General features: G+C 41.7%; 1 protein-coding gene across 2 annotated transcripts in view; it reads left to right on the forward strand.

Annotated features, from left to right (window-relative positions):
• Nucleotides 1-4,907: 4,907 nt before the first annotated feature.
• Nucleotides 4,908-25,097, forward strand: part of epas1b (endothelial PAS domain protein 1b) — a 56,098-nt gene continuing 35,908 nt past the window's right edge. For both annotated transcript variants that reach the window (XM_023993573.3, XM_023993574.3), the window contains exon 1: nucleotides 4,908-5,355. In XM_023993573.3, coding sequence (XP_023849341.1) covers nucleotides 5,330-5,355 — 26 coding nt within the window. In that variant the 5' untranslated portion in view covers nucleotides 4,908-5,329. The remainder of the gene's footprint in view (nucleotides 5,356-25,097) is intronic.

Raw genomic sequence — 25,097 nt, forward strand, 5'->3', positions numbered from 1 at the left:
TGTTATAGGATGCCACCTTTCCAACAAGTCAATTCATCAACTTTCTGCCCTGTTAGAGCTGCCCCTGTCAAGTGCTCTTATAGTGAAGTGGAAACGTCTAGGAGCAACAACGGCTCAGCCACAAAGTGGTAGGCCACACAAGCTCATAGATCGGGATCGCTGAGTGCTGAAGCTGGTAGCACGTAAAAATTGTCTGTTCTCAGTTGCAACACTCACTACCAAGTTGCAAACTGCCTCTGGAAGCAACTTCAGCACAAGAACTGTTCGTCGGGAGCTTCGTGAAATGGGTTTCCATGGCCAAGCAGCCACACACAATCCTAAATTCACCATGCGCAATGCCAAGCGTAGGCTGGAGTGATGTAAAGTTTGCTGCCATTGGACTCTGCAGCAGTGGAAACGTGTTCTTTGGAGTGATGAATCATGCTTCACCATCTGGCAGTCTGACGGATGAGTCTGGGTTTGGCGGATGCCAGGAAGAACACTACCTGCCTCAATACATAGTGCCAACTGTAAAGTTTGGTGGAAGAGTATTCATTGCCTGGGGCTGTTTTTCATGGTTTGGGTTAGGCCCCTTAGTTCCAATGAAGGGAAATCAACGCTACAGCATACAATCACATTATAGAGGATTCTGTGCTTTCAACTTTCCTGTTTCAGCATGACAATACCCCCGTGCACAAAGCGAGGTCCATACAGAAATGGTCGAGATCAGTGTGGAAGAACTTGACTGGCCTGCTCAGAGCCCTGACTTCAACCCCATTGAACACCATTGGGATGAATTGGAATGCCGACTGCGAGCCAGGCCTAATCGCCCAACATCAGTGGCCGACCTCACTAATGCTCTAGTGGCCGAATGGAGTACCTGCAGCAATGTTCCAACATCTAGTGGAATGCCTTCCCAGAAGAGTGGGGCTGTTATAGCAGCAAAGGGGGACCAACTCCATATTCATGCTCATGATTTTGGAATGAGATGTTCCGCGAGCAGGTGTCCACATACCTTTGGTCATGTAGTGTAGGTCACTACAATGCTATTTACAGTTCAGTTGATGTGTGTCGAACCCATTGAACACGTTGACAGCCTCCTCTCCCCCTCACAATGGAGAGGATAAGAGTGCATTTTAAGCAGTTATATTCTGATCATAATTATACTATCCCATAATCATACTATTATAATCATATCCCCTAATTGGGACAAGAAAATATTTATTTAAATGACAAATTCACAGTAGTTTGAGCCCCTGACAGGCCTATGCCGAAACGCGTCAGAGTTTTAAAATCTTATTCCATTGAACATGCCATAAAAATGCAGGCATTGAAGAGTCCCTTGGTCCTCCTTGTTTTTTTGATTACCACTTAACCCCTTCACCAAAGAGCACCTTCTATCTACAAAGATCTACTGTTTTATATGCTAGCACCACTTCCCTTCCTTTCTGCATGATTCATCAAATACAGTATTTGAGAAGGATGGCAGCTTGTATATTAGTTACTATGGGTCACTTTGACCCAGTGGGGTCTAACTCAACAGATTACTTACTGAAAGCAGTCAGTGAACCTTCAGTTTACTTGTTTAATCCTTGAGATGAATAATATTTATCACAAAGCTGTTTACAAGGGCAGTGAGATTCTGATCTTTTATTCACTAATTGTTATTTTGACTAATCAGATCAGCTCTTTTACCAATAATTGGTCAAAAGATCAGAATTAAAATGCCTGTGTAAACCCAGCCTTGTTTTAATAATTGTAAACACACATGCTCAGTGCTGTTAATCCACCAATAATTAAACACTTTAAGGGAAAATTATGTGAGTTTCTTAGTAATGTTTATGTCAGAATGTCAGATTCACTGCAGCCCATCCAATCCATTCATTTGGCCAAAGAGGAGATGATGCAGAACATATTGCATTTAATAAGTGACCTTAAGATCATGTGAAATTTCCAAAATGTGAAATAAATGTGACAAGATGTGTCTGGAGTTTGATAAACGTCATTGGCACTTGGATTGGAACCAGTGCTATGGACAGAAAACATGAAAATAAAGCTCTTTGGCCACGCATACCACTGGTGGGTTTGTTGTTGAAAAACAGAAGCATATCTTTGCAGAAAAGTATCTCATACTTACGGTAAAATATGGTGGTGGATCTTCAATGTTATGGGGCTATTTTGCTTCCACTGGTCCTGGGCTCCTTGTTAAGGTCAATGGCATCATGAAATTTACCAAGTACCAGGACATTTTAGCCAAAAACCTGGTTGCCTCTGCCAGGGGGCTGAAACTTGGCTGCAAGTGAATCTTCCAGCAAGACAATAACCCCAAGCACACATAAAAATCCACAAAGAAATGGTTAATTGACAACAAAATCAACTTGCAATGGCCATCTCAGTCTCCGGACTTAAACCCCATTGAAAAGCTYTGGTTTGAATAGAAGAGGGCAGTGCATAAGAGCAGACGAAGGAGATCAAGGATCTGGAAAGATTTTGTATGGAGGAGTGGTCTCAGCTCCCTCCCAATGTGTTCTCCAATCTCATGAAACATTTTAGAAAAAGGCTCAGTGTCATTATCCTCACAAGGGGAGGGTGCTGGAGTATTGAAGAGGGGTGCCAATAATTTTGACCCGTCTTTTTTTACATTTCATTTATTAGTTTTTAAACAAAAAATCTTACTCTGAGCAATTGTATTAGTATAAAATATAATTCCCCCTTTTTTTGCATAAAATATAGCTCAGGATTTGTATTATTTATTTAATAAAGTATTTTTTGATTATCTTTATTAAAGGTGTCAATAATTATGGACTTGACTGTATATCACATGTGAAATGTCAACAACAACAAAATTGTGAAACGTCTTCTTCAACATTTCGGAATGGCTAAACAAGCAACAGTTATCTGAGGATAGACTAAAACTGTTATTTCTTCAGAAAAAGGCATTTTTAGTACATCCATCTTTAAAGATAGCAAAGACTCATGGGAACTCTGAATGCCCCAATTGGCTGGCTGGCATGAATGACAGGCGTGTGTTTTTCTGTTGCCATCACCATACAAGCACATGAACAGATGAATGGTTGGGATGGTTGACATACTTATCTGCTCAATGCAAGGCCGTAAATTAAGCTACCTACAGTTGAATTCGGAAGTTTACATACACCTTAGCCAAATATATTTAAACTCAGTTTTTCACAATTCCTGACATTTAATCCTAGTACAAATTCCCTGTCTTAAGTCAGAAAGGATCACCACTTTATTTTAAGAATGTGAAATGTCAGAATAATAGCAGAGAGAATTATTTATTTCAGCTTTTATTTCTTTCATCACATTCTCAGTGGGTCAGAAGTTTACATACACTCAATTAGTATTTGGTAACATTGCCTTTAAATTGTTTAACTTGGGTCAAACGTTTCAGGTAACCTTCCACAAGCTTCCCACAATAAGTTGGGTGAATTTTTGCCCATTCCTCCTGACAGAGCTGGTGTAACAGAGTCAGGTTTGTAGGCCTCCTTGCTCGCACACGCTATTTCAGTTCTGCCCACAAATTTTCTATAGAATTGAGGTCAGGGCTTTGTGATGGCCACTCCAATACCTTGACTTTGTTGTACTTAAGCCATTTTGCCACAACTTTGGAAGTATGCTTGGGGTCATTGTCCATTTGGAAGAACCATTTGCAACCAAGCTTTAACTTCCTGACTGATGTCTTGAGATGTTGCTTTAATATATCCACATAATTTTCCTGCCTCATGATGCCATCTATTTTGTGAAGTGCACCAGTCCCTCCTGCAGCAAAGCACACCCACAACATGATGCTGCCACCCCCGTGCTTCACGGTTGGGATGGTGTTCTTCTGCTTGCAAGCCTCCCCCTTTTCCATCCAAACACAACAATGGTCATTATGGCCAAACAGTTCTATTTTTGTTTCATCAGACCAGAGGATATTTCTCCAAAAGGTACGATCTTTGTCCCCATGTGCATTTGCAAACTGTAGTCTGGCTTTTTATGGCGGTTTTGGAGCCGTGGCTTCTTTCTTGCTGAGTGGCCTTTCAGGTTATGTCGATATAGGACTAATTTTACTGTGGATATAGATATTTTTGTACCTGCTTCCTCCAGCATCTTCACAAGGTCTTTTGCTGTTGTTCTGGGATTGATTTGCACTTTTCGCACCAAAGTACGTTAATTTCTAGGAGACAGAACGCGTCTCCTCCCTGAGCAGTATGACGGCTGCGTGGTCTCATGGTGTTTATACTTGCGTACTATTGTTTGTACAGATGAACGTGGTACCTTCAGGCATTTGGAATTTGCTCCCAAGGATGAACCAGACTTGTGGAGGTCTACAATTTTCTTCTGAGGTCTTGGCTGATTTCTTTTGATTTTCCCATGATGTCAAGCAAAGAGGCACTGAGTTTGAAGGTACATCCACAGGTACACCTCCAATTGACTCAAATGATGTCAATTAGCCTACCGGAAGCTTCTAGAGCCATTACATAATTTTCTGGAATTTCCCAAGCTGTTTAAAAGCACAGTCAACTTAGTGGATGTAAACTTCTGACCCACTGGAATTGTGATACAGTGATAAAGTGAAATAATCTGTCTGTAAACAATTGTTAGAAAAATTACTTGTGTCATGCACAAAGTAGATGTCCTAACCGACTTGCCAAAACTATAGTTTGTTAGCAAGAAATTTGTGGAGTGGTTAAAAAACTAGTTTTAAAATGACTCCAACCTAAGTGTATGTAAACTTCCGACTTCAACTGTACTTACACAACATACAAGGGCAAGTCAACTCAAAGGTGTAGGCTACCGTATGTAGGCCTACAGAGACTCTGAACGACAGCATAAAACGACGAAACCATCAGGGTAGTGGGTGGGGATATTTAAGGCGGTTCTACACAGCATTTTCACCAATCACTGCGGTCAGATTGACGCGTGAGCGGCTGTCAACGGGCCAGCTGAGCGCAGAAGAGTGAACAACGAACTGGGCTAGAAGTTCAGTAGACCAGCACAACCAACGCAACGAAGGAAACTTTGACAGCGGACCCTATTTTATCCAACTTCTAAAGCATTTGTAGGCTAAAGGTTGTGGATTGTAGGCCTACCTTTAGTGAATCGGTGAATAGGCTGTACAATCCTTGGCAGTGTTCTGAGACTGTACAGCTGCCTACTGCTTCTGAAAGACAACTTGCATCTGAAATGGACTGTGCGTAAAGAGCAGAGAAATTACATAATCTCGATTTGATTTTCAATCATTTTCATTGTGTATGTTATCTGTTACTTGAAAATTGTTGCGTAAGTGGACTGATTCGGACTTTCGGGGAAATTCCATTTGTCACTGAACTTTGCAAAAGAAAACATGACGGCTGATAAGGACAAGAAAAGGTAAAGTAGATTTGTTTTAGATTTATTGTTTGGCCTATTTGTTCATAGATGTATACATTTTATAAGAAATTATCATGTTAAACCCACAATCAACACGTTAAATGGTAGGCCTTGTAAGCGATTTTCCTCGCAATCTATGAGTGACATTTCGCCGAAGATTTGCAGCTCGGGGGGACCTGTTGCTCTTTAATAAAAAGCTCCCTGTGCTTTATAGGGTATATTATTAGAATAAAATGTTCCTTATAGAACTAAAAAGGGTTCTATCACTTGCTACATATATGGAACCACAAAATGTTCTATATATAGAACCATTTATAGGGTTCTTTGATCGCAACCGTAGAGGTTATTCTTCACTGAACCAAAATGGTTCTATATAGAACCTTGCATGGTGCCATTTATTAATTGTACTAAAATTAAATAGTAATATTTTGATCTGAGAATATAATTTAATAAACAATTAAATAATGGTCAAAAGAATACCAGCATAGTTTTTAGAATTTATTGTCATTATTTGCAAACATAGTTTGGAAATATGCACTGATGGCCAGGGAGGAATCTCTGTGGTTGAATGATGGGCCAGGTTAACACTGGCTGACTTCTTTACAACACAATAATAAGACCCGGCGCCAAGATAAAGTTAAAAGGGGCTCTTGAAATCGCCGAGATTGCAACATTTTGGGGGGTTCTTGCATTGGAATGATATTGAATTCTGCTTATATCACGCTATACCACAATAAACATATACTTAAAATGCAGAGACTCCAAGATCATGGAGTGCTTTTGAAGTGACAGGTTGGCACGAAATCTGTAGCCCATCTCTGCTGCGCTGTATCAACGTAAAATACTGGCCTTCTAGCAGTCGTACGGACAAAGATTCAGGCAGGCAGATAAAGGTGCAAATGAGTGTCGGATTTATTTACACAGCGCTGGTGTTTCAAATATGACGGTGATATTTACAAATGTATGTACAAAGTTCTGACTTCAAAATGTCAGCACTCAAAAGAAAAAGCCTGTTTTAACCAGCATTCAGGAAAAACCTGTTTTAACCAATAAAGCACATGTGGGGTCTACAAGGCTCAGATACAGACTCCTCTTGAGTTACCCAAAAGTGAACTAACTAGAACATCCCCTAAGGGAATTAAATACATTTAGCCGCACCTATTCTTGGCGAGCAGGCCAGGTATATCTATAGATAGCTAAAGCGCGCGCGTGCACACAACATTAAACATGACAGAGAAACCAGACACATGTTCTCCAATCAAAGACAATGAATAAATTGACAGTAAACTGTTAAATGCAATTAAATAAACCACACGTTATTTATCCACAAGTGTTGCGCAGTTTGTGAGCTCTCCAAACAACTTTTCCACTTGGAGAATGAGAATGGTATGAATGTATATTGTATTTAATGAATTGTCAACATTTTCATAACCAAACATTCAAAATAAATAGGGGAATATGCTGTGATTAACAGTAACTTCACTGATGAATATATATTTCGTGGTGCATTGATAAACATTGACAAACAACTGGAACGCTGATACAAATATCCCGCAGGAATTGGCAGGAGTCAGTGCGCAATAGTGGAGAGAGACATGTCTACAGCATGTCTTTACCACACACCTGGTCTCCACATTTTAAATGATGCTCATGTCACGTTCCTAACACATAAGCAGTAACCTTAATTAACATTGTCAGGAGATGTTCCCTTCATCTGAAGACATTATGGTTCAGTATTTCGAACCATCCCCCTTAAACGCACACACTCCCTAAACGAATGGACATGTGACAGCCACACAATGGCACATTCCAAACAAGCACTGGGTACATGATACATATTGACCAACATGGTATGTCCATTTAGTGAATGTAGATTGGGGGAGCAAATAAAGGAACATCATAGATGTTGCCCTGAGGCAGATGAACACTTTGCTTAAGCCCTAAACACTGTCCACTAAACTTTTGGTGATACTGGTGCACAAACCTCCCTGCATGGGCCTTTGTTGAAGCAGGTAAAGGAGCATTCTCTCCCAAAGGATGCACAGCGGACACTGGGGTTGTCTCCAGACCCCCCAGCAGTTACATAACTTCCTTACCACACTCAGGAACATTTTAGAGATGTAGTAATTTTCTCCCAAGCCCGGGTGCTCTCCTGGGTACTCTCCTCTCCAGACTTAGGAGAGAGCTCGGTCATAATCAATTCAGTGTCAGTCAATGTCGGGATGAAAACCTCACAACCCCATCATAGGGCAGGACACTCCTGCAGAGCGCCCCCTATAGGAACAGCAGAAGAGCAGGAAGGTGACAGTTCGGCCTCCAACATGGCGTCCTCACCAGGACCCAACTGGTAAACTTGATCACGTTATTCACTTAGCCATCCACAGAGATGACAAACATTTCCCCCGCTTTTTATGGAAATACAAAGGAGTCATACCTAACCACCCCAGTGGCTTTCCATAGTCCCCATACACACACGGTGGTGTGCTCTGTCCGTTGTGCTGACAGCTCAGCTGCGATACACATCTTTTTTTTCCGCCAACCTGTCACTCAACTTTTTTGCTATTTTTACATAGGGACATAAAACTAAAACTGAGGTGCCACAAGATTGAACTGAGGGTGCTAATCCCCCTTTAGGCCTCTTGTGGAACTGGGTATTAATACAATATAATATACTTTGTCCATTAGTTACAGTGAGCAACAAAAATAGGTCTTCTGTTCTCAACCCCCCAAAACATACAGTTGAGAGGAGCACAGGTTCTTAAGGGCCTTGATCAAGTGCCCAACCGTAGGGGAATGTTTTGATGATGTGAACCCAGCAGCCCTCCAGTTGTCAGATCAATACTGTCATTTTTACCCCAGAGCCCAGCCTGGGATTCAAACTGGCCACCTTTCAGCCACAGGTTCAACTCCTGCCACAGGTCCATCTCCTTATCCACTGGGCTATCTGCTTGACTGGTTCCAGAGAAGAAAAATGGAGCAAAACATGAGTTCATCTTCAGAAATAAGCATGAGTTAATCTGACAAAATGAAGACAAAATGTTATGCAGTCTTCTAATTATTATGATGTAGAAGAACATTTTACATGCAGTTGTCAGCAGCAGCCGAAAGAGAGATCCTCTGCATCTGATAGTTCTGGGTTACTGCCAGACAGAGCAAAACATAGTGTGCCAGTTGAAGACTTGTGAGGCGTCTGTTTCTCTAACTAGACATGCTAATCTACTTGTCCTCTTGCTCAGTTGTGCACCAGAGCCTCCCTCTCCTCTTTCTATTCTGGTTAGAGCCAGTTTGRGCTGTTCTGTGAAGGGAGTAGTACATCTCGTACAGCATTGTACGAGATCTTCAGTGTCTTGGCAATTTCTCTAATGGAATAGCCTTCATTTCTCAGAACAAGAATAGACTGATGAGTTTCAGAAGAAAGTTCTTTGTTTCTGGCCATTTTGAGCCTGTAATCGAACCCACAAATTCTGATGCTCCAGATACTCAACTAGTCTAAAGAAGACCAGTTTTATTGCTTCTTTAATCAGCACAACAGTTTTCAGCTGTACTAACATAATTGCAAAAGGGTTTTCTAATGATCAATTAGCCTTTTAAAATGATAAACTTGGATTAGCTAACACAACGTCCCATTGGAACACAGGAGTGACGGTTGCTGATAATGGGCCTCTGTACGCCTATGTAGATATTCCGTAAAAAAATCTGCCATTTCTAGCTCCAATGGTCATTTACAACATTAACAATGTCTACACTGTATTTCTGTTACATTTTATGTTATTTTAATGGACAAAAAATTTGCATTTTTTTTCAAAAACAAGGACATTTCTACGTGACCCAAACTTTTGAACGGTACTGTATATAACCTTTATTAGTAAATTGTTCTTTAATCTCATCTGAAYAACCAGAGGGTTCTATATCAAACCCAAATAACCAGTTTTTCTAAGAGTGTAACCCTCTAATATAGAAAATGTGCTGTAAGCTACAGTCAGAGACAGTGGGGCGATTCTTTTTACAGGGGTGCAGGATTGTTTGTTGTTGCCTAATTTACATTGCCTTCAGACAGTATTCAAACCCCTTGACTTTTTCCACATTTTGTTGTGCTGCAACCTGAATTTAAAATTGATTACATTTTGATATTTTGTCACTGGCCTACACACAATACCCCATAATGTGAAAGTGAAATTCTGTTTAAAGACATTTTTACTAATTAAATCAAAAATGAAAAGCTGAAATGTCTTGAGTCAATAAGTATTATGGCAAGCCTAAACAAGTTCAGGCGTAAAGATTAGCTTAACAAGTCACAATATAAGTTTKATGGACTCACTCTGTGTGCAATAAACATAGAATTATCTGTAAGGTCCCTCAGGCGAGCAGTGAATTTCAAACACAGATTCAACCACAAAGACCAGTGAGGTTTTCCAATGCCTCACAAAGAAGGGCACCTATTGATAGATGGGTAAAAATTAGATTACATTGAATATCCCTTTGAGTATGGTGAAGTTATTAAATACACTTTGGATGGTGAATCAATACACCCAGTCGCTACAAAGATACAGGCGTCCTTCCTAACTCAGTCGTCGGAGAGGGAGGAAACTGCTCAGGGATTTCACCATGAGGCCAATGGTGACTTTAAAACAGTTACAGAGTTTAATGGCTGTGATAGGAGGAAACATTGTAGTTCCTCCACAATACTAACCTGATTGACAGAGTGAAAAGAAGGAAGGAAGCCTGTACAGAACACAAATATTCCAAAACATGTATCCTGTTTACAACAACACACTAAAGTAATACTGTAAAAAATGTGGCAAAGAAATTCACTTTTTATCGTAAATACAAAGTGTTATGTTTGGGGCAAATCCAATGCAACATATTACTGAGTACCACTCTCCATATTTTCAAGTATAGTAGTGGTGCATCATATTACAGGTATGCTTGTCATCGTTAAGGAGAGAAGTTTCTCAGGATAAAACATAAATGTAATAGAGCTAAGCACAGGCAAACTCCTAGAGGAAAACCTGGTTCAGTCTGCTTTCCACCAGACAGGAAAATAACCTTAAACCCAAGGCCAAATCTACACTGGAGTTGCTTACCAAGAAGACAGTGACGGTTCCTGAGTGGCCAAGTTACAGTTTTGAATTAAATCCACTTGAAAATCTATTGCAAGATCTGAAAATGGTTGTCTAGCAATGATCAACAACCAATTTGACAAAGCTTGAAGAATTTTGAAAAGAATAATGGGCAAATGTTGCAGCTTTTCTCTTATTGAATTCAACTCATTTTCCTTTTTGCCTCCGTGGATCAATGACATGACCTTTTTCTGCCCGTTCCCAAAAGCATTTGGCGACATGTGTGTAGGCTATTAGGCTCACATACAGTTAGGCCCTAAAGCTTAGGCTTACACTCTAATGCCAGATAGCCTACAATCATGAAAGAAAAACCTCAATGTAGCCTATAGATAGGCTATAAATTGCACAAGAATTATACATTTACGGATTTTTTAAGGTATTGTTTTCTCTGTTTTCTCTGTTTTCTCTTTATACAGCCCATGGATATATCCGCTGGGTATGCGGGTTATGAGTCAACCCACGCATCATTAGTTGGCTATGTAGGGCTAATGAAGAGTTAAAAAAACAGAATCTGTTAAACAGACATWGCACACATTATCTGCTTAACAGAACTTCTCAAAGTAATAATAAAGATAGTCTATACAGTAACTAGAGTGGTGAACAGGTAAGGAGAGAGAGTGATGAAAGGGAGAGTGAATTTCAGTGGCTGTAGCCTACTTCATCTATAAGGAAGGTTTTCAGAAGATATAACACCTGTAACTTTGACTTTAATCTCAGACCTCAGAGCAAAACTAAATATTGATCGTGTGACCATTTTATATTAAGAAAATGGACAAAAACATTCTGAGAACCACAAAGATTGCCACATACATATACAGTACTACTGTGTAGTATGTATGTATTGAGTGTTGCCTGATGGTGAGCCTGTAGTTCTGGTTTACAGTACGCAGAGCCCACAGCGTACTGTACTTCAGTTTATGGCCCCTACAGCAAAAAAATACTGGCCGATAATTGTTCCCCAGTGGTGGTGACTTGTGAAGTCGGGTTTGTTTCACTTATTAACTTATTTACTGGTATCAGTTTTCACTGCCCACAGCTTATTAATGGTCTATCCCATGTGCGAGCCAAATCATGAAAAATATATTTAACATCTTCTAATTCTTAGCTCCTTAGCTCTCCTCCGGCTCCCTAGGAGAAGACAGTGGATTTGTGCGTCCTTTAGTTCTGGAGCGTTTTCTGTGTTGTTTGAGTAAAAGGGTTAGATAGAGACACCATATCCCCATGAGGAGAGCAGTGTGAGAGAGTCTAGTAACGAGATGAGCGCCTCTCAGTCTGCCCCAGCCTCGTGACTGCACTGAAGAGCTCTCTCAAACACACACTATCAGATCAACCCCAAACATCCAGAACATAAACAAGACAGGTATTAAGAATCGAACAGGGACACTACATCTTTATGATCAGGAAATCATGGACTGGAGGGGCTGTAGAGAATGAAGTGACATTTCCTTTGGGCAGAGAAGGGTTTCCCATTAGACATAACAACTTATACAACAAAAGAGACATGTCGGCGGCCATCTTAGAGAAGACTACCAGATCACTGGTTCAATGAGGTTAGAGATTAAAAAGAGAAAGCCCCAAGGGGGTGTGTGTGTGTGTGTGTGTGTGTGTGTGTGTGGTGTGTGTGTGTGTGTGTGTGTTGTGGTGTGTGTGTGTGTGTGTGTGTGTGTGTGTGGTGTGTGTGTGTGTGGTGTGTGTGTGTGTGTGTTGTGTGTGGTGTGTGTGTGTGTGTGTGTGTGTTAGGCCTTGCCATTTATTGCAAGTTTAAATAACTAGTCTTTATGGCATTGTCAATGGGGTGAATCATTGCTTCTGGCCTGGCTTGTACAGCAATGTTTATTTCAGCGGTGATATTGCATACTTAGTTTTATAGACCATGTGTTATTGTGAAAGGATACACTTATGGGATTATTTGATGTGTTTATTTACTTACTGTTCTCATATGGCTATACAATAACAATGTACAAGCTGCATGACAAATGTAGGTATCCACTTTTTTCCCCCATTCATTTATCATACATTTCATAAGTAAAGGATCTGTCTATTCCCATGTTTTTCACATACTGTTACCACAACGTTTATTCTCATAGCTAGCACTGTGAACTGATAAAGCATTCTGGCTTTCTACACCAGTCACTTAGTGCTGGTCTGTCTTGGTTTGTGGCTTTGGTGAGGTTATGTCACCTTTATTATGGGGTTCTCTCTGTCTCTCTGTCTCTCTCTCTGTCTGTGGCTTGTTCTGTGATGGGTCCTCTAAAGGAGCCAGTAGCCTGTTAGGGAGTAGAAAGGCCCTGCTTTGGCCAAAGCCCCTGTCAACTCAGCCATTCCATCCATTGGCCTGTGCAGACAGAGCTGGGACTGTGCCCACCGCCTTGCCACAGTGCTATTCTAACATTACCCAAACATTGACATACCCCACTCAACGTTTCTCCTCTAGGCCATGATTACAGATTGGCCATGGTATGAAGAGAGATAAACCAAATTCACACTGAGAGACAGTATGTGGTTGCTGGTCCCACACCTCTGGAAGGTCTGTGTCTGTCTTACCTCAATTTTTTGGGGATCCTTTTCAAAGTAGTCGATCGAATGGGGCCTTGTAGTGGTTTAGTTCTTTCCATCAGTATTGAATATGATTTGACATTGAGTAGATGCATGACTAGCGTTGAGCAGAGAAGAGAGCCTAGAGAGGGCCAGGCAGTGTTATACATGTTGTGTCAGGTAAGTGCCCCTAGGAGACTTGGCACTAAAGATTTTTGCTCTCTAATCCAGAACTTTACTCACACACACACACACACACACACACACACACACACACACACACACACACACACACACACACACACACACACACACACACACACACACACACACACACACACACACACACACACACACACACACACACACACACACACACACACACACACACACACACACACACACACACACACACACACACACACACACACACACGCACACACTGTTCAGGCCAAGTGCAGGTCTTATATTCTCCCAGATAATGAGTAAGGTCTCAGTTTGGTTTCTCTTTCACAGTCGTTTGATGGAGCTTTAAATGGCAGGCTAGTGGCACAAAACTACCTTTGTGTAAGACCACTGTGCTTGTGTGAGGTTTTAGGGCTCTTTTAGAGTTTAATGTGAGGGTTTTAAAGAGATAGAGAGGGAAACAGTATTTCCCAGCTGTATGATGTCTCTAAACTGAAACATGCCGTTTATTGTGACAAGTTCTCAGGAGGGGTCATGAACGCAGGCTTCTGAAATCCCAGCCCCAACCCCGCTGGAGAAACAGCATGGGGGAGGGGCTGAATTCTTGGTATTCTCCATATCTCTTCCCCCCCCCCCCCTCTCTCCATTCAACTTCATCTCCTTCTCTGCAAGTTGTTGTTGTAGACCTTCTTCAGTAAACTGTCACCTGGTCCTTCCAGCCCCCAGCTTCCTCTTCCTCTACCCAGCTTTACCGTAATGCCCTTGCTCACGTCAGCTGGCCCCAGTCCAGCCCTCAGTCCCAGGCCCATTCCCGTCAATACCCCCTTTTTACTGGAGATATTAATATGTCTGTATAGAACGTTATCCACCAAGCCCCTATTTCTTTGAAGCTATGGTTCATAAGGTTTTTATACACGTCTTGGGCCCTTATGACACACTATTGTATTGAGCTTATGGTACTCATATAGGATAGGCAGCTCCTTGGCCCAGACTGCAAGCCTTATAAAGCCTGTGTCTGCCCATGTAGTTGTAGCTTGGAAGTTACTATTAGAATGTGCCAAAACAAGCAGTGCGGCTTGGCAGGGTCGTGTTTCGGAGGATGCATGGCGCTCGACCTTCGCCTCTCCCGAGTTCGTAGGGGAGTTGCAGCGATGGGACAAGACTAATTACCAACTGGATATCATGAAATTGGGGAGATAAAGAGGTAAAAGTACAAAAAATACAAACACATAAAATAAAAGAATGTGCCAAAACATTGTTTTTAAAATGTTAATCCACTGTCCACATGCTGGACAGCAACTCAACTGCAAAAGGTCTAACGTGTGTGGTATAGTAGTTCATCAACCAACGTCATTTGAATTGAGTCATTTTGCATTGGAGGTAGGCAGGGAGACACTGACAGTAAAAGCATGGATCAGAGGTGCATTTCCTTCTTACTAAATCCTAATCTTTTTACTAAATCCTAATCTTGAGATTATACTTAAATCACACCATTTTCAGCTGTTATCTGATAAAACAGTAGAGAAAGATGAAAAGCGATGAAACAACTCTAGCCCCTCCCCTCCCTCCCTCCCTCTCCCTCTCCTCCCTCCCTCCCTCCCTCCCTCCCTCCCTCCTCCCTCCCTCCCTCTCCCTCCCTCCCTCCCTCCCTCCCTCCCTCCCTCCTCTCCCTCCTCCCTCCCTCACTCACTCACTCACTCACTCACTCACTCACTCACTCACTCACCACCACTCACTCACTGACTCACTGACTCACTGACTCACTCCCTCCTCCCTCCTTCCCTCACTCTCACTTAAACATTATTCTGCCAAGGCAGCGGTTGCCTAGTTTGTATGCAGTGGCAGAGCGGCACTGGGCAACTTGGTCCGCCACCTGTGTTTTTGAATATTAGCCCATCACAGTCAGCAAATCACAGAAGAATGTTTATCCTCCAGAAAAATGTGCCTGTGGCCGCTATGCAGGTGGTCTTGCCTGTTAAGATGTCAAATATTTGTTGACAATCTCATTAAGGTGTTGAAGTGGCACGAGGGGAGAATGATGGACAGATTGTGTGTGTGGCACATCAAGTTATGAACATGAAGATGTGGGTGGCCGTTATGGCGTGGGAAGGAGGGAGCAGGGGCAGCCATCGTCAGAACGGACTGGGCGTGATCCCATCATGCCTTTCAGTGAGTGTATCAGATGGATCAGCCATCTCTTCTTATCTCCTTCCCCTGATTGAGAGCAGCTCGTTGGGCTGCGCTGCACTTGTTGGGCTGGCGGCTGGTGGCTAGCTGGCGGGCGCTGTTTTGTTATCTGTGTGCAGGAACTATGTTCCAGAGGATCAGAGATTAGCCTGGGCCGTATTTGTTCACTGTTTGTGTTTGGCAAGACGCCACTACCACAGGAAGACAGACTGTAAGCAAGCTTGGAAGGTGTGTGTGGTGTTGTGTTGTGTGTGTTGTGTGTGTGTTGTGTGTGTGTGTGTGTGTGTGTGTGTGTGTGTGTGTGTGTGTGTGTGTGTGTGTGTGTGTGTGTGTTGTGGTGTGTTGTGTGTGTGTGTGTGTGTGTGTGTGTGTGTGTGTGGTGTGTGTGTGTGTGTGTTTTTTGAGGGAGGCGTATGGTCTGTTTCCAATTATGTGACCTGAAACCACCTTTATCGACATTACATTGCATGTATTTTTTATTGAATACAGATGGCGAAAATGGAAGCCATGTGAGTAACCTTCTTTTGGTGCTTAAAATAAAAATCTGGCCCCTTAGCTCTTCCTAACTCTAATGGTGTTTCTGTTGTACTCCAGGCACAACAAATAGTGCATGAACATACCAAATATTAAACAATACCTGTACAGGCGAGAGGAATGTAGCTAGTGTATAGATGTTTAATGATAAATTCTTTGCTACTTATGTAAGCGTGGGAGACGGAGAGGGAGGGCTGGAGAAGAGAGAGAGAGTGACAATGATTCCTGAAGAGAGCAATACTTTGTTTTGGTCCCTCATCAAAGGTGACAGCCTACACTCACATTTAGGCTGTCACTCACCGTGGCCATGGAGATGGGGTTTTTTCTATGTAGGTGTTGATTTAAATTGTTGGGAAAGAAATGTTGAGATATATTTTTTAGTAGTTTCTGTTATGCAATGATCCTAGCTAATAGCCCCAACTGTTCAAAAGCTATAGCCAAATTCAGATGAAGAAAACAGAAACTGCCCTGTTTGTCACTACTGCTAAATAGCGCACATCGGAGGTTACTCATGAGCAGAGTAGGACCTCAAGCGAAGGATGAAGGCAAGATAACAGAAATGATGTATTATTAAACAACATTACGCCAATTTCACGAGGKCTCTGATGATGTGAGACCCCAGGCAATTGCCTGAGTTACCTAATGGTAAGTCCGGCATTGCCTGTACAGGCGAGAGGAATGTAGCTAGTGTATAGATGTTACATGAAAATTCTTTGCTACTTATGTAAGAGGGGGAGGGAGAGAGGGAGGGCTGGTGAAGAGAGAGAGTGATTCCTGAAGAGCAAAACTTTGTTTTAGTCACTAATGAAAGGTCATAGTCCAATCACGTATCTTGTTTGTGGATTTTGGACGAACATATCTAGATTGTCCCTGTAGCGTCCCTGCAGCGTCCCTGCAGCGTCCCTGTAACGTCCATGTAATGTCCCTGTAGTGGCTTGTATCTAGCCACCTGGTTCTCTACCACCCCTGTCCTACTTCATCGACTGCCCAGACCTTGTAGGTCCTTCAGGGCAGTTCTGGAAGGGAGTGTATGTATGTATATGTTTTGTGTTTCCTAAGCATTACTCTGTTTGTTATGACATTAACCCTCTGACAGAAGAGGAGACGTGGGGAGGGATGAATGACACAACAGAAAAAAGGTAGGTTGGAGTGCTAGGTTAGGTATGTTGAAGCAATGTCTTTGACTGACATGTTAATCAAAAACAGGAAAAAGTGGAGGTGTGGCAGCCTCATTATTTTAACGTAGGCTGTCACTCACAGTGGCAATGGGGGCGTTTTTTGATATAGGTTTTGGTTTAAACAGGAGGTTAAGCAAGGCCCCTGAGGTTTTTCTGCAGAGCAAATTCTCCAGTGTTAAATCAACATTTAACACTGGTCCAGTGTCTATACGGCTRCACACTTTTCAGTGTTAAATTAACTCACTGTTTAGTGTTGAGCCTTATTTGCATATTTCTAAGAGTGCCTTGCCTTTTGAATTAATTATAGAGTTACCACCCATGACTGTATTTATTAATGAAAGAGACATGGTTGTTGCATTCATACATTTTTTGTCCTCTGGCCGTCACCAAGTGAGATCCTAAGTGAATATGTTATCATTCAAATAGAATTTTTCAGCACAATATAACACATTTCAGAAGGCGTTATTTTGAGTACCTAGTTTTACCATAATACAGTGGCCTGAAACTCATGGTTTACAGGCAAAATCAGGCATGCAAGTCACATTATGCCGGCTTGCAAAGGGATGTYTAATTCCTATTGGTATCCWGCCGGAATGGGGATATCCAACATTTGTAATTTTTATTCACCAGCAACCTGCATTCAGAATAATTGCTGGGTTGGGAAGACTAAGATATGAGACTACCTAACATATCTAAACTGCAACAACCATTTCAGTAACGAGTGCAATAAGTCCAAGTAACATTTTGGTTTAGTTTAGAAAAATGTAAGTATTTTATATTTGTGATGTCATATTATTCAATGTACATACAAAAACATACACATTGAAACAAACTATTCAAATAAATCCATCTGCAATAGAGCATGCTGGGAAATATGATAATGATGGGCGTGGTTTCGGTTTAACTCGATTATTAACACCAACACAGGGGTTATTTTACACCAGTGAGTGTTAATGTAACATTTATAGAGTTACTTTAACACCTGAATCAACACTAGAAATGTTACACTGAAAAATCAACACTGACCAATTTGCTGTGTGACTATGTGGACTTTCTAAGAAAAACCTAAAGTACACTGCTCAAAAAAATAAAGGGAACACTTAAACAACACAATGTAACTCCAAGTCAATCACACTTCTGTGAAATCAAACTGTCCACTTAGGAAGCAACACTGATTGACAATAAATMTCACATGCTGTTGTGCAAATGGAATAGACAACAGGTGGAAATMATAGGCAATTAGCAAGACACCCCCAATAAAGGAGTGGTTCTGCAGTTACCACAGACCACTTCTCAGTTCCATGCTCCTGGCTGAGTTTTGGTCACTTTTGAATGCTGCGGTGCTTTCACTCTAGTGGTAGCATGAGATGGAGTCTACAACCCACCAAGTGGCTCAGGTAGGCAGCTCACCAGGATGGCACACAATGCGAGCTGTGCAAGAAGGTTTGTTGTCTCTCAGCGTAGTGTCCAGAGCATGGAGGCGCTACCAGGAACACGGCCAGTACATCAGAAACGTGGAGAGCCGTGAGGAGGCAACCAACCCAGCAGGACCGCATACCTCCGCCCTTAGTGCAAGAGAACATGGTAGGAGCACTGCCAGAAGCCACTGCGAAAATGACCCTCCAGAGCCACAAATGTGCATGTGTCGCTTCAAACGCGTCAGAAACACATCCATGAGGGTGTATGAGGACCGACGTCCACGGTGGGGGTTGTTGTTTACAGCCCAACACCGTGCAGGACGTTTGCATTTGCCAGAGAACACCAAGATTGCAAATTCGCCCTGGCGCCCTTGCTCTTCACAGATGAAGCAGGTTCACACTGAGCACGTGACAGACGTGACAGATCTGGAACGCCGCGGGAACTTCTGCTGCCTGCAACATCCTGCCAGCATGTATACCGGTTCGGCGGGTCACTCATGGTGTGTGGCATTTCTTTGGGGCCGCACAGCCCTCCATGTGCCGCCAGAGGTAGCCTGACGCCAGTTAGTACCGAGATGAGAATCCTCAGACCCCTTGTGAGACAGATGCTTGGTGCGGTTGCCCGGTTCCTCCTAATGCCAAACAATGCTAGAACCTCATGTGCTGGATGTGTCAGCAGGCCTGCAAGAGAAATGGCATTGATGCTATGGACTGGCCCGCCCGTTCCCCAGACCTGATCCAATTGAGCACATCTGGGACATCATGTCTCGCTCCATCCACCAACGCCACATTGCACCACAGACTGTCCAGGAGTTGCGGATGCTTAGTCCAGGTCTGGAGGATCCCTCAGGAGACCATCCGCCACCTCATCAGGAGCATGCCCAGCATTGTAGGAGGTCATACAGGCACGTGGAGGCCACACACACTACTGAGCCTCATTTTTGACTTGTTTTAAGACATTACATCAAGTTGGATCAGCCTGGTAGTGTGTTTCACTTTAATTTTGAGTGTGACTCCAAATCCAGACCTCCATGGGTTGATAAATTTGATTTCCATTGATAATTTTTGTGTGATTTTGTTGTCAGCACATTCTACTATGTAAAGAAAAAGTATTTAATAAGAATATTTCATTCATTCAGATCTAGGATGTGTTATTTTAGTGTTCCCTTTATTTTTTTGAGCAGTGTATTTACTACCCACATGTGTTCGACCTTGACTGTGACCCTACACACCTCACTTGGGTGTGTGTTGAACTTGGGAGTACCAAGAAGGACATCCTCTGTGGTGTACATAACATTTAAAAGCATATGGACATTTCCAACATGTGAAGTTCATAGGAGCATGTCAAATCTGGTGTCAAGTGCAAGCTAAGAGTCTATATTTTTGATAAATTAAGGCATACACTATATCAATTATTCAACAATTTTCTAACCTAAGTATTGGAATAGGCAAAGGTTTTGATTTCTGGTCAAACAGATGCAAAGGGGGTTTTAACAGAATAATGCAGGTGTAAAGTTCCCTGCCAACTAATATCAACACAGTTTTGGAGAAATGATTTGCCTTGTGTAAGTTTAAGAATCCTGTCCCTTTGAGATCTTTAAGATATTTTCTAATTTATGTCTCTAATGAGGAGGGAAGATAAGGAAAGATCACAGAAGTAACAAGTAAAGTTAGAACTACCAATTAGTTATAGTGATGTTATTGATATCTATTTTGTTTACAAATTATAAAGTGATTAAAACTCAAAATTCTGTTACCAAATTGGTAACAGAATTTCCCAAAAATCTGTAACTAATGAATGCAATTGAATTGGCTACAATGGGAAATCATAGTAGTCACGAACCACAGGTGGGTCACCTGCTATAGTCCTCCCTTTCACTCAGATCATAACTGTTATCTTTCTCTTTCTGTCATCTGGTGGTCAAAGGTTTCAAGTGCGAAACCTCTCTCTATTTCTAGTTATTGTCACCTCTCCCTGCTCTTTCTGACACCAACACATGAGCCCCCTTCTATTTACATTAACTGTTACCAGCATCCTCACCCATTGAGGACTGACCCACAGAGGACATCCATGGATGTTGAAAAGTAGTTGAAATTTGGTTTTTATATTTTAATTTATTTCAACTTCCACAGATGTTGAATTTTGGTCACGTCTGGACCAGCCTTGATTTGGCCCAAACATAGAAGTCCATGATTGGTTCAGATTTGGTCCAATCCAGACCAGACCAAATCTGAACCAATCATAGACGTCTATGTTTCACAAGTTTGGAGAGTAGAGTACTGTGCTCTAGAGTAACATAGAGTAGAGTTCAATACAGAGCACAGCTGAGTTGAATACACTATAATGTACTGCATTGTACTGTACTGTACTGAACTATACTCTACTCTACAGTACTGTACAGAACTATACTGTACTGAACTCTACGGTACTGTACTGAGCTCTACTGTGCTGTACTGTATTGTACTCGACTGAGCTCTACTGTGCTGTACTTTGATATCCAAATTTGTGAAACATAGACGTCTACAATGGGTTCAGATTTGGTCCAGTCGGACCAACCAAATTTGGTCTTGTTTGGGGGTTAAAATAATAGCTAGTGTGTAGAATAATACTCACATATGCAAAGGTGGATATTGCATATGTCTAACTTTGTCTATGTATTTAGGATACATTACCATAAAGAGAATGTCATTCATATCCATAATTATGATTTTCTGTGAAGTACAGTTAAAAACTCAGGGATAGTTTACCAAAATTCTGTTGCCAAACTTTGCATCCTTAAGTGTGTTTTTGTAAAATGTTCTGTGTAAATTGGTCAAATAAATCCTTGTSCACAGAGTTGTCTGGTTTTGTTAAACTTTGAAAGCTATGGTTTTTGTTTGGCATACATTTTAAAGTGAAAAATCAGAGTCTCAGCGCTATTCCCTTACAGTGGAATTGCCCATAATTCAAAAAAGGTTGATGGAAAAGAAAGAATTCCCAAAGAATATGAGGGAAAATGGATATTGATACTCCCAAGTGTATTTGTTGCCTTGACGTTTACCAACAGAATGTGTGAACCAGACTGGTCCTCATTAGGTAACACGCCTACTGGATGAGGATTACTCTGGTACTAGGAAATCTCATGACTCTGGAGCAACAGTGCACTGAGTTCAACATGCCTCACGAAAATGCATCAACCCATACAAAAATGTCCATTAATTATATTCCACATAATAATGAACATTTTCTCTTGCTGTAGGATTATTTTTCTGCTGTAGCAAACTGGCTCAAATTAAGATTCTACATACTATATCACACTCTTGTATCACATTAAACTCTTACAAAGTTCTACACTCTGCTCTTCATAGCTCTTCAATCATAGCTACATCTCAAAATGTCAGACTTGTTCTGCCTTTTTGAATCCTCCTTAACAATGTGCCTGGGCCCCTGGGGCCTTGTGACTTGCCACAGCTAGGAGTTTAAGTACCATCAGCGTTAATGTCAGGTGATGTAGAGAACAGTAGAGAATGTCAGGTATGCATTCTCTGCCAAGGGGCCCTGAATTTTTAGAATGCATGCTGGGTCGTTCCATGTCATTTCAGCAAGCCATAACACCCAGATTGTTCTGAAACCATTTCTGTAGTTAGAAATAAATAAGATTAGCATTCCTGCAACATTATTTTGTTAAAAGCTAATTAATTGCCCCAAAGATTCTGACCCCTAGATGGTGCTTTTCCCTTCAATGTTAAAAGGATAGTTCAACCAAATCCAAATTTACATATTTGTTTCCTTACCCTGTAAGCAGTTTATGGATAAGGTATGAGAGCACCCCATACTTTGGTGTTGTTTACCTGGTCACTTTTTGAAATGCTAACTTTGTTTAATTTGTGGCACAAATCCAATGCAAGTCAATGGTACCTACAGTGCTTTCGAAAAGTATTCAGACCCCTTTATTAAAAAAAAAAAATGTTATTCTAAAATGTATTAAATTGGCCTCCCGGGTGGCGCAGTGGTCTAGGGCACTGCATCGCAGCGCTAGCGGTGCCACGCTAGCTGTGCCACTGGCTTCCGGGTTGGATGCACGCTGTGTTAAGAAGCAGTGCGGCTTGGTTGGGTTGTGTTTCGGAGGACGCCTGGCTTTCGACCTTCGTCTCTCCCGAGCCCGTACGGGAGTCGTAGCGATGAGACAAGATAGTAATTACTAACAATTGGATACCACGAAATTGGGGAGAAAAAGGGGGTACAAATAAATAATAATAAATAAAAATAAATAAAAATCTATTAAATTATTTCCCCTCCTCATCAATCTACACACCCCATAATGACAAAGCAAAAACTGTTTAAATTTTTTTTTTTGCAAATGTATTAAAAAAAACAACAACTGAAATATGAAATTTACATATGTATTCAGACCCTTTACTCAGTACTTTGTTGAAGCACCTTTGGCAGTGATCATAGCCTCGCGTCTTCTTGGGTATGACGCTACAAGCTTGGCACACCTGTATTTGGGGAGTTTCTCCCATTCTTCTCTGCAGATCCTCTCAAGCTCTGTCACCTCCCTGACCAAGGCATTTCTCCCCTATTGCTCAGTTTGACCAGGTGTCCAGCTCTAGGAAGAGTCTTGGTGGTTCCAAACTTCTTCCATTTAAGAATGATGGAGGCCACTGTGTTCTTGGTACCCTTCTCCAGATCGGTGCCTCGACACAATCCTGTCTTGGAGCTCTACGGACAATTCCTTTGACCTCTTGGCTTGGTTTTTGTTCTGGCATGCACTGTCACCTTCGGAACCTTATATACAGTTGAAGTCAGAAGTTTACATACACTTCGGTTGGAGTCATTAAAACTCATTTTTCAACCCCTCCACAAATTTCTTGTTAACAAACTATAGTTTTGGCAAGTCGGTTAGGACATCTACTTTGTGCATGACACAAGTAATTTTTCCAACAATTGTTTACAGACAGATTATTTCACTTATAATTCACTGTATCACAACTCCAGTGGGTCAGAAGTTTACATACACTAAGTTGACTGTGCCTTTAAACAGCTTGGAAAATTCCAGAAAATTATGTCAAGTCTTTAGAAGCATCTGATAGGCTAATTGACATAATTTGACTCAATTGGAGGTGGATGTGGATGTATTTCAAGCCCTACCTTCAAACTCAGTGCCTCTTTGCTTGACATCATGGGAAAATCAAAAGAAATCAGCCAAGACCTCAGAAAGACAATTGTACACCTCCACAAGTCTGGTTCATCCTTGGGAGCAATTTCCAAACGCCTGAAGGTACCACATTCATCTGTACAAACAATAGTATGCAAGTATAAACACCATGGGACCACACAGCCATCATACCGCTCAGGAAGGAGACATGTTCTGTCTCCTAGAGATGAAGAAGGGAAATCAGTCCCAGAACAACAGCAAAGGACTTTTTTAAAACATTTATTTAACTAAGTAAGTCAGTTAAGAACAAATTCTTATTTTCAATGAAGGCCTAGGAACAGGAACTTGTTCAGGGGCAGAATGACAGATTTGTACCTTGTCAGCTTGAGGATTTGAACTTGCAATCTTTCGGTTACTAGTCCAACGCTCTAACCACTAGGGTATCCTGCTGTGAAGATGATGGAGGAAACAGGTACAAAAGTATCTATATCCACAGTGAAACGAGTCCTTTATCGACATAACCTGAAAGGCCGCTCAGCAAGGAAGAAGCCACTGCTCCAAAACCGACATWAAAAATGCCAGACTACGGTTTGCAACTGCACATGGGGACAAAGATCATACTTTTTAGAGAAATGTCCTCTGGTCTGAGGAAACACGAATGGAACTGTTTGGCCATAATGACCATCGTTGTGTTTGGGGAAAAAAGGGGGATGCTTGCAAGACAAAGAACACCATCCCAACCGTGACGCACAGGGGTGACAGCATCATGTTGTAGGGGTGCTCTGCTATAGGAGGGACTGGTGCACTTCATAAAATAGATGGCAAGGAAAATTATGTGGATATATTGAAGCAACATCTCAAGACATCAGTCAGGAAGTTAAAGCTTGGTCGCTAATGGGTCTTCCAAATGGACAATGACCCCAAGCATACTTCCAAAGTTGTGGCAAAATGGTTTAAGTACAACAAAGTCAAGGTATTGGAGTGGCCACTACAAAGCCCTGGCCTCAATCCTATAGAAAATTTGTGGGCAGAACTGAAAAAGCGTGTGCGAGCAAGGATGCCTACGAACCTGATTCAGTTACACCAGCTCTGTCAGGAGCATTGGGCCAAAATTCACCCAACTTATTGTGGGAATCTTGTGGAAGGCTACCCAAAATGTTGGACCCAAGTTAAACAATTTAAAGGCAATGCTACCAAATACTAATTGAGTGTATGTAAACTTCTGACCCACTGGGAATGTGATGAAAGAAATAAAAGCTGAAATAAATCATTCTATCTACTATTATTCTGACATTTCACATTCTTAAAATAAAGTGGTGATCCTAACTGACCTAAGACAGGGAATTTTTACAAGGATTAAATGTCAGGAATTGTGAAAAACTGAGTTTAAATGTATTTGGCTAAGGTGTATGTAAACTTCCGACTTCAACTGTAGACAGGTGTGTG

The sequence above is a fragment of the Salvelinus sp. IW2-2015 genome, linkage group LG8 (assembly GCF_002910315.2).
Source record: "Salvelinus sp. IW2-2015 linkage group LG8, ASM291031v2, whole genome shotgun sequence".
Classification (NCBI taxonomy): domain Eukaryota; kingdom Metazoa; phylum Chordata; class Actinopteri; order Salmoniformes; family Salmonidae; genus Salvelinus; species Salvelinus sp. IW2-2015.